The sequence below is a fragment of the Gymnogyps californianus genome, chromosome 10 (genome assembly GCF_018139145.2).
Source record: "Gymnogyps californianus isolate 813 chromosome 10, ASM1813914v2, whole genome shotgun sequence".
In the NCBI taxonomy this organism is placed as follows: Eukaryota; Metazoa; Chordata; class Aves; order Accipitriformes; family Cathartidae; genus Gymnogyps; species Gymnogyps californianus.
In genome coordinates this window covers 651,235-664,048 of record NC_059480.1, presented here as the reverse complement: position 1 = coordinate 664,048, position 12,814 = coordinate 651,235, and the positions used below count along the sequence as shown (strand labels likewise).

The following is a 12,814-nucleotide window of genomic DNA, read 5'->3' as shown; positions in this document are numbered from 1 at the left end:
CATCCACACACAAAGCTCTTGCATAACGAGGGAGATAAGGTGAAACGTGATGGAAGAAGCCCTTGATGGAGGACGTGGACTCATGGTGACAGAACGACAGCGTTCGGAGTGGGCTGCAGAGGAGAGAGGAAAATGTTCTCCCTACATAGTCATTGCAGGTCGTTCCAGGAGAAAAGGTGTTTGCTACGCAGGCAATGGTCAAGGCGTTTAGGGGCAGACGTGGTAGAAGCCTTAAAATCTGAAGTTGTGCGGGTTTTGGTGGACTCGTGGCTTCTGCCGGTGAAAGGGGACATAATCGAACAGGCGGATCAGCCGCAACGCCGGCAGAGGCTGGCTCATTCAGACAGGACAGTCATTCTTCCTTTTGAGCCGCCGGTTGTGTGGGAGAGGAAGGATCATGACTGATGCGGTGGGTGGACCTTGGGGTGGAGGAGGAAGACGTGGAGCACACGCTGGGACATCATAAATAGTCACCCATGGGTGATGACTCCAGGACAAGGCTCATCCGAGGGGTGGACGCTGCTGGCTCCACGTGGCATCGCTCCCAGGTAAGCCGGGAAGGCGGGAGGGCAGGTTCCCTGGGCTTTGTTTGAATCCCCTCGCTTTTGGCCGTGGAGACATGCTGGCAGGAAGGGCGTCTGTCTTTCGAGTGTCCTAACAGAGGCTGGTTCAGCTGCACTTTTGCTTTACCTCCCCTTACAGAGGGGTTTGTCTGTCTGTATTGGCTGAGGTAGAAGAAAGCAGCTAATGCAAACTTGCTTCTTGCTCAAGGGGAGCATTGAGGGGACAGCAAGCCATGGAGAGCTTCCTGAGGGAAGGAGACCTCCTGCCTTCCCCAGGGAGAGGGCAGCAAGTGGAGGGGAAGGAGAGTCCTTGGAGAGGTTAAGGGAAGGCTTGCAGAAGACCACAAAAGCCTCTGGCTGGTGAGAGCAGCCCACGCTGTGAGCTCCAGAGGAGCAAGAGCTATTCTGGAAGGTCCTCCAAAGTGGGGAGGTGGGACTCAGCCCTGGATGCTTGTGGCTCTGGGGGGACAGCCAGGCACAATCCCTGGACCGCAGGCGGGACCGCGGCGAGGGCGAGGGGCCCGAAATTCTCTATAACCAAGGCAAGGAGAATAGAAAGCAGAGGGGAGGTGAAGCTCCGGGATGGGTGGAGCTGGTGGTCCACCTCGGGCTTCTTGCCTTGCGTCCTCTCCCTGCAGCAGGGTTTTGCAGCCCTGTTCCTCCGCGTTCAGCCCTCCCTGGCCCCCGGCAGCCTGCCGAGGCTGGCGTGGCTGGTCTCTAAGCAGGTCGCAGCGACGCGAAGCCCCGTTGGGCTGGCGTCCCCCGGCCTCTCGGGCCGTGCAGGGGCTGGAGCCGCTCCTCCCCGTCGCTGACGCCGCGCACGAGGGGGGCTGAGGCAGCTCTCCCCGCGGAAACAACCACGCGGCGCCTCTTCGCTTCTGCTTCTGCAAAGCCAGAGCGAGCCTGAAATAAATCAGGCAGCGTGAGAAGCAGCTCGATTCAGGGAGCTTGTGCAAAACGGGTTGCAAGCTACCGGGAAAGGGGAAAATGCATAAAACCAACCTGAAGGAAAAAGGAACACAGGGTGGAAGCCGGGACAACAGCAAGCCAGGTTGTTTTCAGCGGTCCCAGAGCGACCGATGGACATCCCCCCTCTTGCAGGTAGAGGAGGAAGAGCTCATTTTGGACAAGGTATCACCTGGAGATGGGCAGGCACTTTCTAGGTGAACTGATAACTTAATAAAATGCCAGCGGAGCTGGATGGCTTGCCCGGGGATCGGTGATAACCTTTTCTTAATGAACTTTAATTGGTTTCAGCATATTCAGACCTACGGTAGGGCTAGCGCGTGATGGGGATGGAGTTGCTGTTGGATTTGATTGGAGACTGATGTGCTTTCACAAGTCCTCATCCAAGGATTTCACCCCTTTCCTGGCTCCCTCCTGCTCGTTGTAAGGGCTCAAAGTCAAACCGAGCCGCGGTGGCCGGTCTCCTTCCTGCAGTAACGTTTTCCTGCGGGTCGCACAGGTTTCAAGGCTCGGTGCGGGACCTGCCCTTGCCTTAAACTCCCTTGCCCATTTGGCAAAGAACGATTAGCAGGTCTGAAGCTGGGCTTCTCCTTCTGCGATAAAATAGCTCAAGAAAACTGTTCGGCGGCAGTAGATCGATATTAACATTGAATTTATTTTTAATATTTAATTAATTAGATGGTGTGGGGAAAATAGGATTTCTGTTGGAAGTTGCTCTCGAGCAAGGGCAGCGCCGGTGGGGTAGGCTGGGACCCAAAAGCACGAACCAGCAAACTCCCGTCCACACGCGGTTGTGAGATGGGCTCGGGGTGGGGGGAGCCGTGGGGCATCGCGGGGCCGAAGGCAGCCCTTTCCTCTCCTCCTCTTCCTCCCCATCCCCGTGCAGGGTGGCCATGTGCGTGGGGAAATGCAGCCGGATCGTGGGTCCCTGCCTGCTGGCGCTGGGCACGCTCTCCGTGGCAGCCAACATCCTCCTGCTCTTCCCCGGCGGGGCATCGAAGTACCTGGTGGAGGGGCACATCAGCAAACACGCCAAGGCCATGCCGGGCGTCTGGGGAGGCGGCATCACCGTGAGTACCGCGGTTTGCACCGCGTCCTTCCTGGCGGGTCTGTGGAGCAGGGACGAAGGGATGGAGCGGGCGCCTCCCCTTTGTCCCCCAGCCGCTTTTTCCTTCCCGCAGGTGCTGCTGGCAGCGACCCACATCACGGCGGTGGGGTGGCGATGCGCCGGCTGCTCCGACTGCGGCACCCGTCGCAACGTAAGGCAGCGCCGGGACCCCCGTGCCAAAGCGCTCCCAAGCAGCGCGTGGTGGGATGTGGCGGGTGACCCCAGGGTGGGATGTGGCAGGGTGCCCCCTCTCCCGTGGCCCTGCAGTGGGACATGGCACAGGTCCTCCTCCCCCGTGGCCCCACGGTGGGACGCGGTGGGTGGCCCCTCTCCTGTGGCCGGTTGTGGTAGGGTGCTCCCTCTCCCGTGTTGGGTCATGGCAGGGTGCCACCTCGCCCGTGGCCCTATGGTGGGACGTGGCATGGATCTCCCTCTCCCGTGGCCCCATGGTGGGATGTGGCAGGGTGCCCCCTCTCCCACAGTGGGTCGTGGCAGGGTGTCCCCTCTCCCGTGGCCCCGTGGCAGGATGCTGCATGGTGCCACCTCCCCAGGGGACAGGGCTTCCCGTGCATGCTGGCATGGGCTCTGCCCCACCAGGCTCCGTGTGGCAGCTCCCTGCCTGTCCCCGCTCCCTCCCTGCCTGTCCCCGCTCCCTCCCTGCCTGTCCCCACTCCCTGCCCTCTTCTGCCCAGCTGGAAACAACCCAGCGATGGCTCCATCCTCAGCCTTGGCTCCCCGGGGCTGGAGCCCCTTGGGGTGAAGGGGAGGGGAGTTTTGCCCCCTTACCAAACTCCACCAGTAACGTGCAGCCGCGTTTTGGAGCCCACCTGACTTTCGGTCGTGTCCCCCCCCTGCCCTCCCCGGGTGCTGCCCACAGGCTTTCATCTCCGCCGTGCTCTCCAAGCTGGCGCTCCTGGGAGCTGCCGCCTGCTTCGTCCTCTCCGGGGTGGGTTTGACCAATGGACCCCTCTGCTTCTACAACGCCTCTGAGCACGGCACCCTCTGGGGTTACCCCTTCCTGGACGCCGGCGGCCGGGAGCCTGACGCCAGGTGAGGCAGCGGGGTTGAGTCGCCGGTGCCGCCTCGTCAGCTTATTGCTAATTAAGTCGGTGTTATTTATGGTGGGTGGGGTGGGTGGGCTTGCTGGTGGTAACGCAAGACCCCGGTAGCTCAAGAGCTCCTCACCTTCCACGGCTTTCTACGTGGTGCTTCCCATCCCCATCACTCTGCTGACCCCGCTCATCCTCGGGATGAAGGACGGGGCGCTCGGGACACACCTCCGTGGCGGAAAGCGATGCGATTCCTGACCCACCGCAGGGCAGCCTCTTGCATCTCCTCCTCTCCCCGTCGCGCAGGGCAGAGAACTACCTGCACGATCGTCGTGCCTGGAGCGTCTGCCTGGAGCCGGAGGGCATCGTGGTCTGGAACGTCGTCCTCTTCTCCCTCCTGCTGCTCGTCAGCGCCGCCGAGATGGTGCTGGCCTCCCTCCAGATCCTCAACGGCTGCCTCGGGTGCCTCTGTGGCTTTTGCGAGGGGAAGTAGGGACCTGCGACGGTGCCAGGAGGCTGGCACTTGGAAGAGGTATCACCCCCAGGTGTCCCTTGGCCGGTGGCGAATGCCGTGGCGGGGATACGGCAGGAACTGTGATACCAGCCCGGTGCAAGAGCCCTGTGCAAGACAGACAGAGTCCCCCACGGGGGACAGGCACCTCAGCCTGCATGAGGTGTCGAAGCAACGTGCGTGGGGTTGGCATGCAACGGGCTGCCTCCGTGCAGGGCCCTCCGCCCGGGCGATACCTCTTCCTCCTCCCTGGAGCGGATGCCCTTGGGGCTGGCAGCCATTTGGGGTTGGAAACCAGCCCAGCAAGCGACGGAGGCGAGGACCTGGCTCCTGGTATCCCGGCATGAGCCCAACGGCTTTCCCGGCCGCTCCTCATCAGCCTCCGCCCACCCGAGTGCAAAATCTGACACGACGGTATTTGTAGAGATAAGAGCTGGAACACTAACTTATTTTTGTTAATCAATCTGTATTTAGGGCAGCTTGTGTTGGTGTTTGTCTCCCACGCGGGGCAGGAGAGGCGAAGGAGACCGGAGGAGCTGAGCCGGGCTCCGGCTGGGACTGGGGGACTTGGATGGAGTCGTGCTGGGGGAGGCAGCGCTGGAACTGAGGTGTAGCCCCCCGAAGTTCACCCATACACACACACACACACATGCGTGCAGCAAATGTTAGGAGCAGCCGGGGAAGGACTGGCCGGTCCCCACCGGCCCAGGACCCCATCGCGCCACCGGCTTCGGCGCATCCCCTGTCCCTGCACCCTCGTCCCCTAAACCTTTACGGGGACCGAGTGTGGGTCCAGACCTGAACCTGCCTCTGCTGGGAGGATGTTTGCTCCAAAACTGATAAGGTTCAGAGGAAAGTAACAATGTCCACGGTAGCTTAAAAAAAAAAAAAACAAACCAGCCGTCAGCCAGATTAAACAGTAACTGGGCGATTGTTGGTTTAACCCCAGCTGGCAACGAAGCACCACACAGCCGCTTCCTCACCCGGCAGGATGGGGGGAAGAGAAGTGGAAAGGTAAAAGTGAAAAAATTTGTGGGTTGAGATAAGAACAGTTTAATAATTGAAATTTAAAAAAAAAAAAAAAAGGAAAATAGCAGAGAGAGAAATAAAACCCAAGAAAGACAAGTGATACAAATGAAAACAATTGCTCACCACCAACCGACCGGTGCCCAGCCAGTTCCTGAGCAGTGGCCCCCCACCCAACCTTCCCCCCAGTTTTATTGCTGAGCGTGACGTCCTATGGTCAGGAATATCCCTTTGGGCAGTTGGGGCCGGCTGTCCCGGCTGTGTCCCCCCAACTCCTTGTGCACCCCCAGCCTCCTCGCTGGTGGGGTGGGGTGAGGAGCAGAAAAGGCCTTGACTCTGTGTAAGCGCTGCTCAGCGATAACACCACCATCCCTGTGTTAATCAACCCTGTTTCCAGCCCAAATCCAAACCGTAGCCCCACACCAGCTACTATGAAGAAAATTAACTCTGTCCCAGCCAAAACCAGCACAGCGATTTTGGAGAGGCCGTTGAGAAAAAGAGGCAGTGGCTCAAACAGGAGCGTTAAAAAGGAGCAATTAAAAAAGGAACATAAATATTTATGACCATGGGAGGAAAACCCTCGGAGCAGGGTGATAGTACCAGGTATGGCACAGCCGGAGCACCGTGTCCCTCCGGCACAGGGTGCCGCCAGCTGCCTTCTCCCCTGCATTGCTGCTCTTGCCCCCCATGATGTATTTCACGGGGTGGCTCACGTGCTCGGAAAGGAGCCTGGGGCTGGGCTGGTGGCACAAGCCTCCATGCCCAACCGACTATATAATTTAAAAATAGCAATAAAAATGAGATAAAACCCAGTTTTGGGACGGTAGCACGTGTCTTCCGTGTGATGTGACCGTGTTGGCTGGTGGCAGGACCCCGGGCTGTGAGCATCCCGGTGCACTGGGCTCTGGGTTGGTGCCCTGGGGTCCGGCGCTGGGGAACTGGGGGGAGCACTAGGAGACGAGGCAGCTCCTTCCCCCCGGCTTCCCACGGTGCGGGGGGCCGCCGTCCCACCGGGGAGCAGTGGCTGTCAGGGGGATGTTCTGGAGCACATCGTGCAGGGTGAACATGCTGAAGGAGATCTGCTCGTAGGGTGACCGCGTCCCGTTCTCGTAGAGGCAGGCGAAAGTGATGGCCAGGCCACCAGAGATGGAGGCCTCGTTGTAGGGCAGCTCCATGTAAGCCAGGTCTGAGTAAGCACTTGGGCCCTCGTAGATGACCCACGGCTCGGTCCAGCTCTCCGCGTCCCTGGGGAAGGTGCTCAGGTGAACCCCCATGTTGACCCGCGACATGGAGCTGGTGGGGTGGGAGTAGAGGACCCACGTCGGCGCTTGGAAGAAGGCAGCGGGGCTGGGGGTCGCCGCAGGGTCCCCTCGGACCGAGGTGATGCCATGGGCGTGGCCATGATGCCCTGGGGTAGGACAGCCCTCCCCGGGCTCGGCTGGCTCATTGTGGCTACCGGTGGCCATGGTGGGCAGCTCATCACCCGCTGCCTGCCGGGCGGGCAGGTACCGAAACCTCGGGAGCATCTCAGGGCGCAGCCGGCCAGCTGAGCCCCGGAGGGGCATCACGGGGTCCCGGGGGGCGGCGGGGACATACACGAAAGGTGCGGGGAAGCCGACGACGCTGCCGTGACAGCCGTGGGGGGGCTCGACCAGCCGCTGGACCAGCTGCCCACCGTGGAAGACGGCTCCGTCGTCCGTGCTGAGCGCCTGGACCCTGAAGCCCAAGGGGCTGCGGGCGTTGCAGTAGAGGACGTTGGAGCCGTCCTCCTCGTCCACCGAGACCAGCTGGCACTCGCCCGTCTGCAGGTTGGGGATGAACTCCCCGAAGCGCCAGCCCCGGCCGTGGTCGTCGCTGTAGAAGGCGAAGGAGTGAGGGGTGGTCTTGCAGAGCTGGCCGAAGCACTCCTTGCAGTCGATGTGGTAGCTGTAGGCGGGCACCAGCAGCCGGCCGGACCGCAGCTGGATCCCGTGTCCAGGGCCCAGCGCGAACGTCGCCCAGTCTGGGGAGCGGAGATGGGATGGGGGTGAAGAAGAGCGGCCTCCATGGTGCCCCTGCTATGCCCAGTGTGGAAGGGTCTCCAGAGCATCCCTCCCCCCAGCCTAGCGAAGCAAGGTGGTGGGGTGGGAGGGCAGCAGAGCCCAGTGCTGCCTGGTTGTCCTCATGCATGGTCCTACCCATAGCTACAGGGTCTCTCCACCTTCTCTCCCCCCATGCAAGTGATAGAGATACTCCCCCCATCCCCTCTCCCCTCTGCTTGAGGTCCTCTTCCACCCCATCTCTTTGATGCTTGCGGGCTTCCTACCCCGAGGCCACCTCCAGCCACACCACGGGTGGCTCCAGCAGGCCAAAACCCACGGTCACCCAGGGTCCTCCCTCCTCCTCGGCCCTCTCCAGTGGGCTACCTTTGATGGCCCCGCCAATGACCTGCTGCGTCAGGTCCGTGGCCGTGCTCCAGCTCAGGCCCTGGTCGGCACTGGTGATGCAGCAGAGGCGGGTGACGTTTTGGCCGGTGATGATCTGGTAGGCTTCGGGCGTCCTGCCCAGCACCGTGATGAAGAAGAGGAAGAGGGTGCCGGTGAACTCATCGTAGAGCGGGCAGGGGTTCATCGACCGGTGGTGCTGCAGCGTCGCCGTCTCCAGCACGCGCATGTCTTCCCACTGCCCGGGGAGGAGGAGGAGGAGGAGAGGATGGAGAGGAGTGAGGACCACCCCACTTCACCCAGCCCAGCCTCCCCTCCCCAGGCGGGTGCCTCCAGGAGGCACGCACAAGCTGTGGAGGATAACCACCTGGCTGTCCCCATGTCCCCAGCCCAGCATGTCCCCCCCATCAATCCCGGGGTGCATCCCCCCATCCCACCTCCACGTAGCTCCCGTAGATGGTGCCGCGGCGCAGCACCAGCAGGTTGGCGTGGGCATCGTCGGCGCTCAGCCGCTCCTCCGCGAAAGCCAGCAGCTTGGCCACACAGGGCAGGTAGAGCAGGGCGGGCACGCGGTACGTGACGCCGTTGGGCTCCTTCTCGAAGAGGACGGTGCGGGCGGGGAAGTGCCGGGAGCCCATGGCATCTGCGATGGAAAGATGCAGCCCCACGCTGGTTGATGAAGAAGGCAGGAGGGGTACTGGCGGCTGGGCACGGCTGGGGGTGTCCTTGGAGGGGTTTGGGGTTTAACTTGGTGGGCTTGGGTGTGGGGAACCCCCCAGGAGCACGGGCTGGAGGGCAGGTCGCTACGGGCAGGGTTGGGGTTGAGAGGGGCCGAACGTGGCAAGTCACCGCCGCTTAAAGGTGGGACAGGATTTTTGGGTAACACCGAAGAGGCTGACCTGGGCTACCCCGAAATAAAATTAAAATTAAATCCATCTTCAAGATGTTCTTCAAAAGGGGTTTCCAGTAAATCGAGGCCAGTCAGCAAAGGGTGGGGTGAGACCCACGGTTCCCTGCTCCCATCGTCAAGTGCGTGTTGGGGGGGGCAGAGCCCGTCTCCGCACGGCCAAGACCCCGGGACCAGCCCAGGCTCTTGGCGAGGGGATCAGGGAGCATTTTGTCCTGCATTTCTGGTGCCTCCAGCGCAGCGGACCCAGCCGGCTCCTCGTTTCCCCCTCCCCTGCGGGGGAAACCTGGGGTCCCCAACACGAACGGTGGGGTCCCCTGTGGCAGCGGGGTGCGAGCGGTCCCCGAGCACCTTTCCTTCAGGGACAGCAGGAGTGCCACCGCGGTCAGCTGTCCCCAGGTTACACGTCCCTACGTGTCCCAGCTTATCGCCGCAGGAGGAGATGGGCATCCCGCTCCGGGGTGCAGCCAGAGCGGCCGAGGGCGACTTTCACCCACGTTTTAATTAGGAGCTTTTGCTGATCAAACACCCCACGGAGAAAGCGAAGGCACTCACCGGGTCCTGCTCAGCTGGGGGGTGTCCCCTCCGTCCCTCGCCCCCACCACAGGGTAACGCCGGCTCCCGCAGCCACCGGCTTTCTGCAGAGCCCGTCGCCTCACTGCTTCGCTGCCACCCCCCCCCGCCCCTTGCAGGGTCCCCCCACCGATGGGTCACGGGGCTCCCGCAGCGGCGGCGGCCGGGAAAAAGCCCTGAGTCAGCAGTGGCAGCCGCTTGTGCAGCGCCGGGCGGCACAAAGGCACCATTATCAGCCCGGGCAGAGCCAGGGGCCCCGCGGCCGCTGAGCCACCTTGCTTGGACCCCCCAGGAGGGGATGCAAAGGGAGCTGAAGGCGGGGGTGTTTGCATCTCCTGCCTCAGTTTCCCTCCTTCCGCAGGCTGGGAGAGGCCAGACCTCCCTGCCCAGGTGCTACAACCCACGTTGACCATGGTCCACCCCAGCCGTGAGCTCCCCGGCCTGTGGTCCAGCAGGTCCCAGCCTTACCAGGACCCCCAACCGCACACAGGTCAGCTGTTAAGAAATTATTTTTATGCTTGTATTCCATCCCTGGCATCAGCTTAGCTAAAGGGGCTTGACAAAATTCATACGACAAGTCACGGATCAGAAGCTCCAAGGCTCAGGCTGCAGAATTGGCCAGGAAAGGCCCCCGGGGACTGCCCAGGCTGAACACGTGCGGCTGCCATCTCCTCCACCCCGGCTAGTTATAAATGCCTCCTAAGCCTGGTTAATTTTAGCTGGGGTTGCTGGAGCAGAAACCGGTGAAGGTGCTGTTAATCTGGCGTTGCTCCTGTTGTACATCACATGGGGTTATGGAGGAGGACAGGTTGCATTGCAGGAGGTTAACCCTTGCCTCAGCTGGCTTCCCTGGCTACCTGCCGGGTTTAAACGTAGCCGAGGAAAATCCCAACTCTGCTTCTCACCCCGCTCCCCTCCGACAGCATCTCTCCTGATTCCCGGGCTGAGCTGCTGCCCAGCTGGCTTCACCCCCAAGGCGAAGCTGCAAGCCAGGCGACCCCGGATCCATCATCCGAGTCGTGCCATCCGGGTCCCCGCTGCCACCCTGACCGGCACGACTGGGAGGAGACGCTGGCTGAGCTTTGAAATATTGCACCATCGGCAACGATGGCGGGTGTGTTGGAAACCGGCGATGGGCAATCATTAACGGCAATGACGCCAAAGCCGTTGGGCTTGGCGCTGCCGTCCTTCCAACGAACCTACCCAGCAGTGGCGTGGCAGTGGGGAGCTGGCTAACGAGCAAAGACGTTCCAGGCGGGTTTAATTACCTCCTTCAATAACAAGGTCATGCCCTAAACAAGCAGCAGCCATGCCTCCCTCCACCCTAATAGGTGTTGGAGGGGTTTTGGCCAACACAGCAAGGGGGGGACCCAACGAAGCCTCTGCTGATAAAGGGCTTCAGGGATGCTGAGTCCAAGGGACCGTCCGTGCCCAGGGACCGGGGACCCTCACCCAAGAAAGAGGGGTGAAACCACAAAACGGGCCCTCCCAGGGGAGCGCCGAGCTGTCCCAAGTGGTGCAGAGTCCCCCCGCACCTCATGACACACACGAGAGGGACGTCTCACGTGCCGGTGGGGAAAGGCTGCCAGCCAGCGCACCCTGCTTCGGGCACGACGCTCGGGACTCCCATCCGAAAAGCAGCCCCGGCACTGCAGGGTGCTTAGATGTCGTTGAGCATGGATGCTGCTGGACGGGAGACCCAACATCTCCTCTATTCCTTCGAGCGCTGCGTCCCCTCGTCGCGCTCTCCTCCTCGTTTCCGTCCCCCTCCCCTTTTTTCCCCTAAATGCCGAAAATCAGGACTTGCTCTAGTGAACCGTGACCAGCCTGGACGTAATGATGGCTATTAAATAAAATTGAATGCAAACAAAATGATTAAGCCCATGATTAATGATTAAGAGGCAGGAACGTCTAAGCCAGCTGAAAGCCTGCCCAGCGCTCAGCAGCAGCGGGCTGTCCCCCTGCCTGGGAGCGGGGAGGAGGGATCACGCAGGATCCGGCCAACGCAGAGCCTTTGGCTCAAGGTCCCCAACAAGGGACCCACCACTAGCTCGGTGGCCCCGAACAAAGCCCCCGCCTCCCCGACACGCGCAAGAGCCCCGTGGGCCAGTCGCGTGCCAGGCACGGGGCGATGCAAAGCGGCGGGAAACTGCAGCGGGTTGTCGTGTGCCCTAGCTGGGAGCTGGGGTCTGCGTCTTCTCCCGGGTGGTGGTCCACAGCAAGGGCAAGCCTAACTGCTTCCTCTTCTTGTGCGGGTGTTGAACAGCGTAAAGATAGGACGTGTACTGGAGCTCTGGCATAACCATTTGCTGGCAGGTTCTGAGAGTCCTGTTGTCTAAGCCTTGTTTGAGGTTGTACCCAAGGATATTTGCAGCCCCTGACTGGAAAGGCAGGAGAGCTTTGTCCTTGATGTGATCCTTCTCCACTGCCTCCTGGTCCAAGAGACAGGTCTCCATGAGCTCCTTCTGTCTCGTTCGCAGGTGATTCACCTCCTTCTCCAGCTCCTCGAGTCCTATGGTCTCCTCAATTTTCCTCCAGAAGCTCTGGTTGAAGTGCAGGTAGAGCTTCCAGTCCAGCGAGCACCACACTTTTATCTGCTCCTCGCTTTCCGGAGTCAAGGTCTGGACAGTGTCCTGACTTCTGGTATTGAGCTTAAAGTAAATCACATCATCCAGATCCCAGCACAAACTGTGCTTCAAGAGGATCATGGACTCATCAAAGTAGTCTGCTATCAAGATCAGGTGGAAGTTCTGTTCAATCTCCTTCAAGACCGACTGGATGTACTTTTTGTCGTCCTCTGCATTGTTATCATAGCCCAAGTCAAACCACATGATATTCCTGGCGTAGATGTTTTGCTTGTAATCTGCCGGACGGTAATACTTCGTGGGTGATGCCAGGTACTCGTTCACATCCTTGGAGGTCCTGAAGGCAGGGACACTGCTCTTGTAGTAGACGTAGGAAGACTCCAGCAGATGAATGGGGTTCCTCAGGATGGTGAAGTAGAAGGTGTTTGCTGCCATCACCTTTTGCACCTATTTGCAGGGAGGAAGAAGAGAGGCTGTTAGTCTGGAGCCACTGCTTGTTCAACCAGGTTTCTCCACAGGCGTTGTGGCTCTTTCTTACCTCCGAGGGGTTAAACCGCAGGTGGTTGCACATGATGTTGTAGTTTTGTCCTACGGCTTGAAATTCCTCCACGAAGCTGGCCACGAAAGTATTCGGGTAGCCCAGGTGGACGAGCTGGCCGGCTGGGAGGGCGACGGTGAGGTTGTACCTCTCCGCGAACCTGAACATGATGTTCAGGACGGTGCTGCTGGCCGTCTTGTGGGTCTTGAGGAACATGACGTTAGTCTTGGCACGGCAAGCCGTGGAAGGTAGCAGCAGCTCCTCGTGGCTCTTTGGGATTCTGCAGGAAGGCAACAGATGGGGAAAACAGCCTCTCCAGTGCCGTACCCCATCTCTGAGACTCGGCAATGCCAAACCCGAGCAGGTTCTCCTTCTGATACCACACCTGCAGCTGGTGCAAGGCACCAACCCAAACAAGCCCCATCCCTCAGACGTAGATGTCGGACAGTTTTCTGCTTCTCCAGGTCCTCACTTACCCAAAGGCTTCAGCTCAATGCCCTTTCCTTTTTCCACACGGCTGATTTTGCCCCAGAGAGCTGCACTTTGGCTGATTTGATCCCTTGCC

The 12,814-nt window shown here is 60.4% G+C and overlaps 3 protein-coding genes across 3 annotated transcripts; 1 reads left to right on the top strand and 2 right to left on the bottom strand.

Moving 5' to 3' along the window:
* The first annotated feature begins 2,422 nt into the window (after positions 1-2,422).
* Positions 2,423-4,219, top strand: TM4SF19 (transmembrane 4 L six family member 19). The gene is made up of 4 exons (XM_050902823.1): positions 2,423-2,599; positions 2,711-2,788; positions 3,515-3,660; positions 3,978-4,219. The coding sequence occupies exons 1-4, from the start codon at positions 2,423-2,425 to the stop codon at positions 4,177-4,179; spliced, it is 603 nt and encodes a 200-aa protein (XP_050758780.1). The 3' UTR covers positions 4,180-4,219.
* Positions 4,220-6,173: 1,954 nt separating this feature from the next.
* On the bottom strand, positions 6,174-8,284 carry NEU4 (neuraminidase 4). The gene is made up of 3 exons (XM_050902810.1): positions 8,084-8,284; positions 7,629-7,884; positions 6,174-7,225 (listed from the first exon to the last, which is right to left on the bottom strand). Exons 1-3 carry the CDS (start codon positions 8,282-8,284, stop codon positions 6,174-6,176), a joined length of 1,509 nt encoding a protein of 502 aa, XP_050758767.1.
* Positions 8,285-11,006: 2,722 nt separating this feature from the next.
* On the bottom strand, positions 11,007-12,596 carry GAL3ST2 (galactose-3-O-sulfotransferase 2). Its single transcript, XM_050902822.1, has 2 exons — positions 12,250-12,596; positions 11,007-12,158 (listed from the first exon to the last, which is right to left on the bottom strand). Exons 1-2 carry the CDS (start codon positions 12,463-12,465, stop codon positions 11,298-11,300), a joined length of 1,077 nt encoding a protein of 358 aa, XP_050758779.1. The 5' UTR covers positions 12,466-12,596; the 3' UTR covers positions 11,007-11,297.
* Between the last annotated feature and the right edge of the window lie 218 nt (positions 12,597-12,814).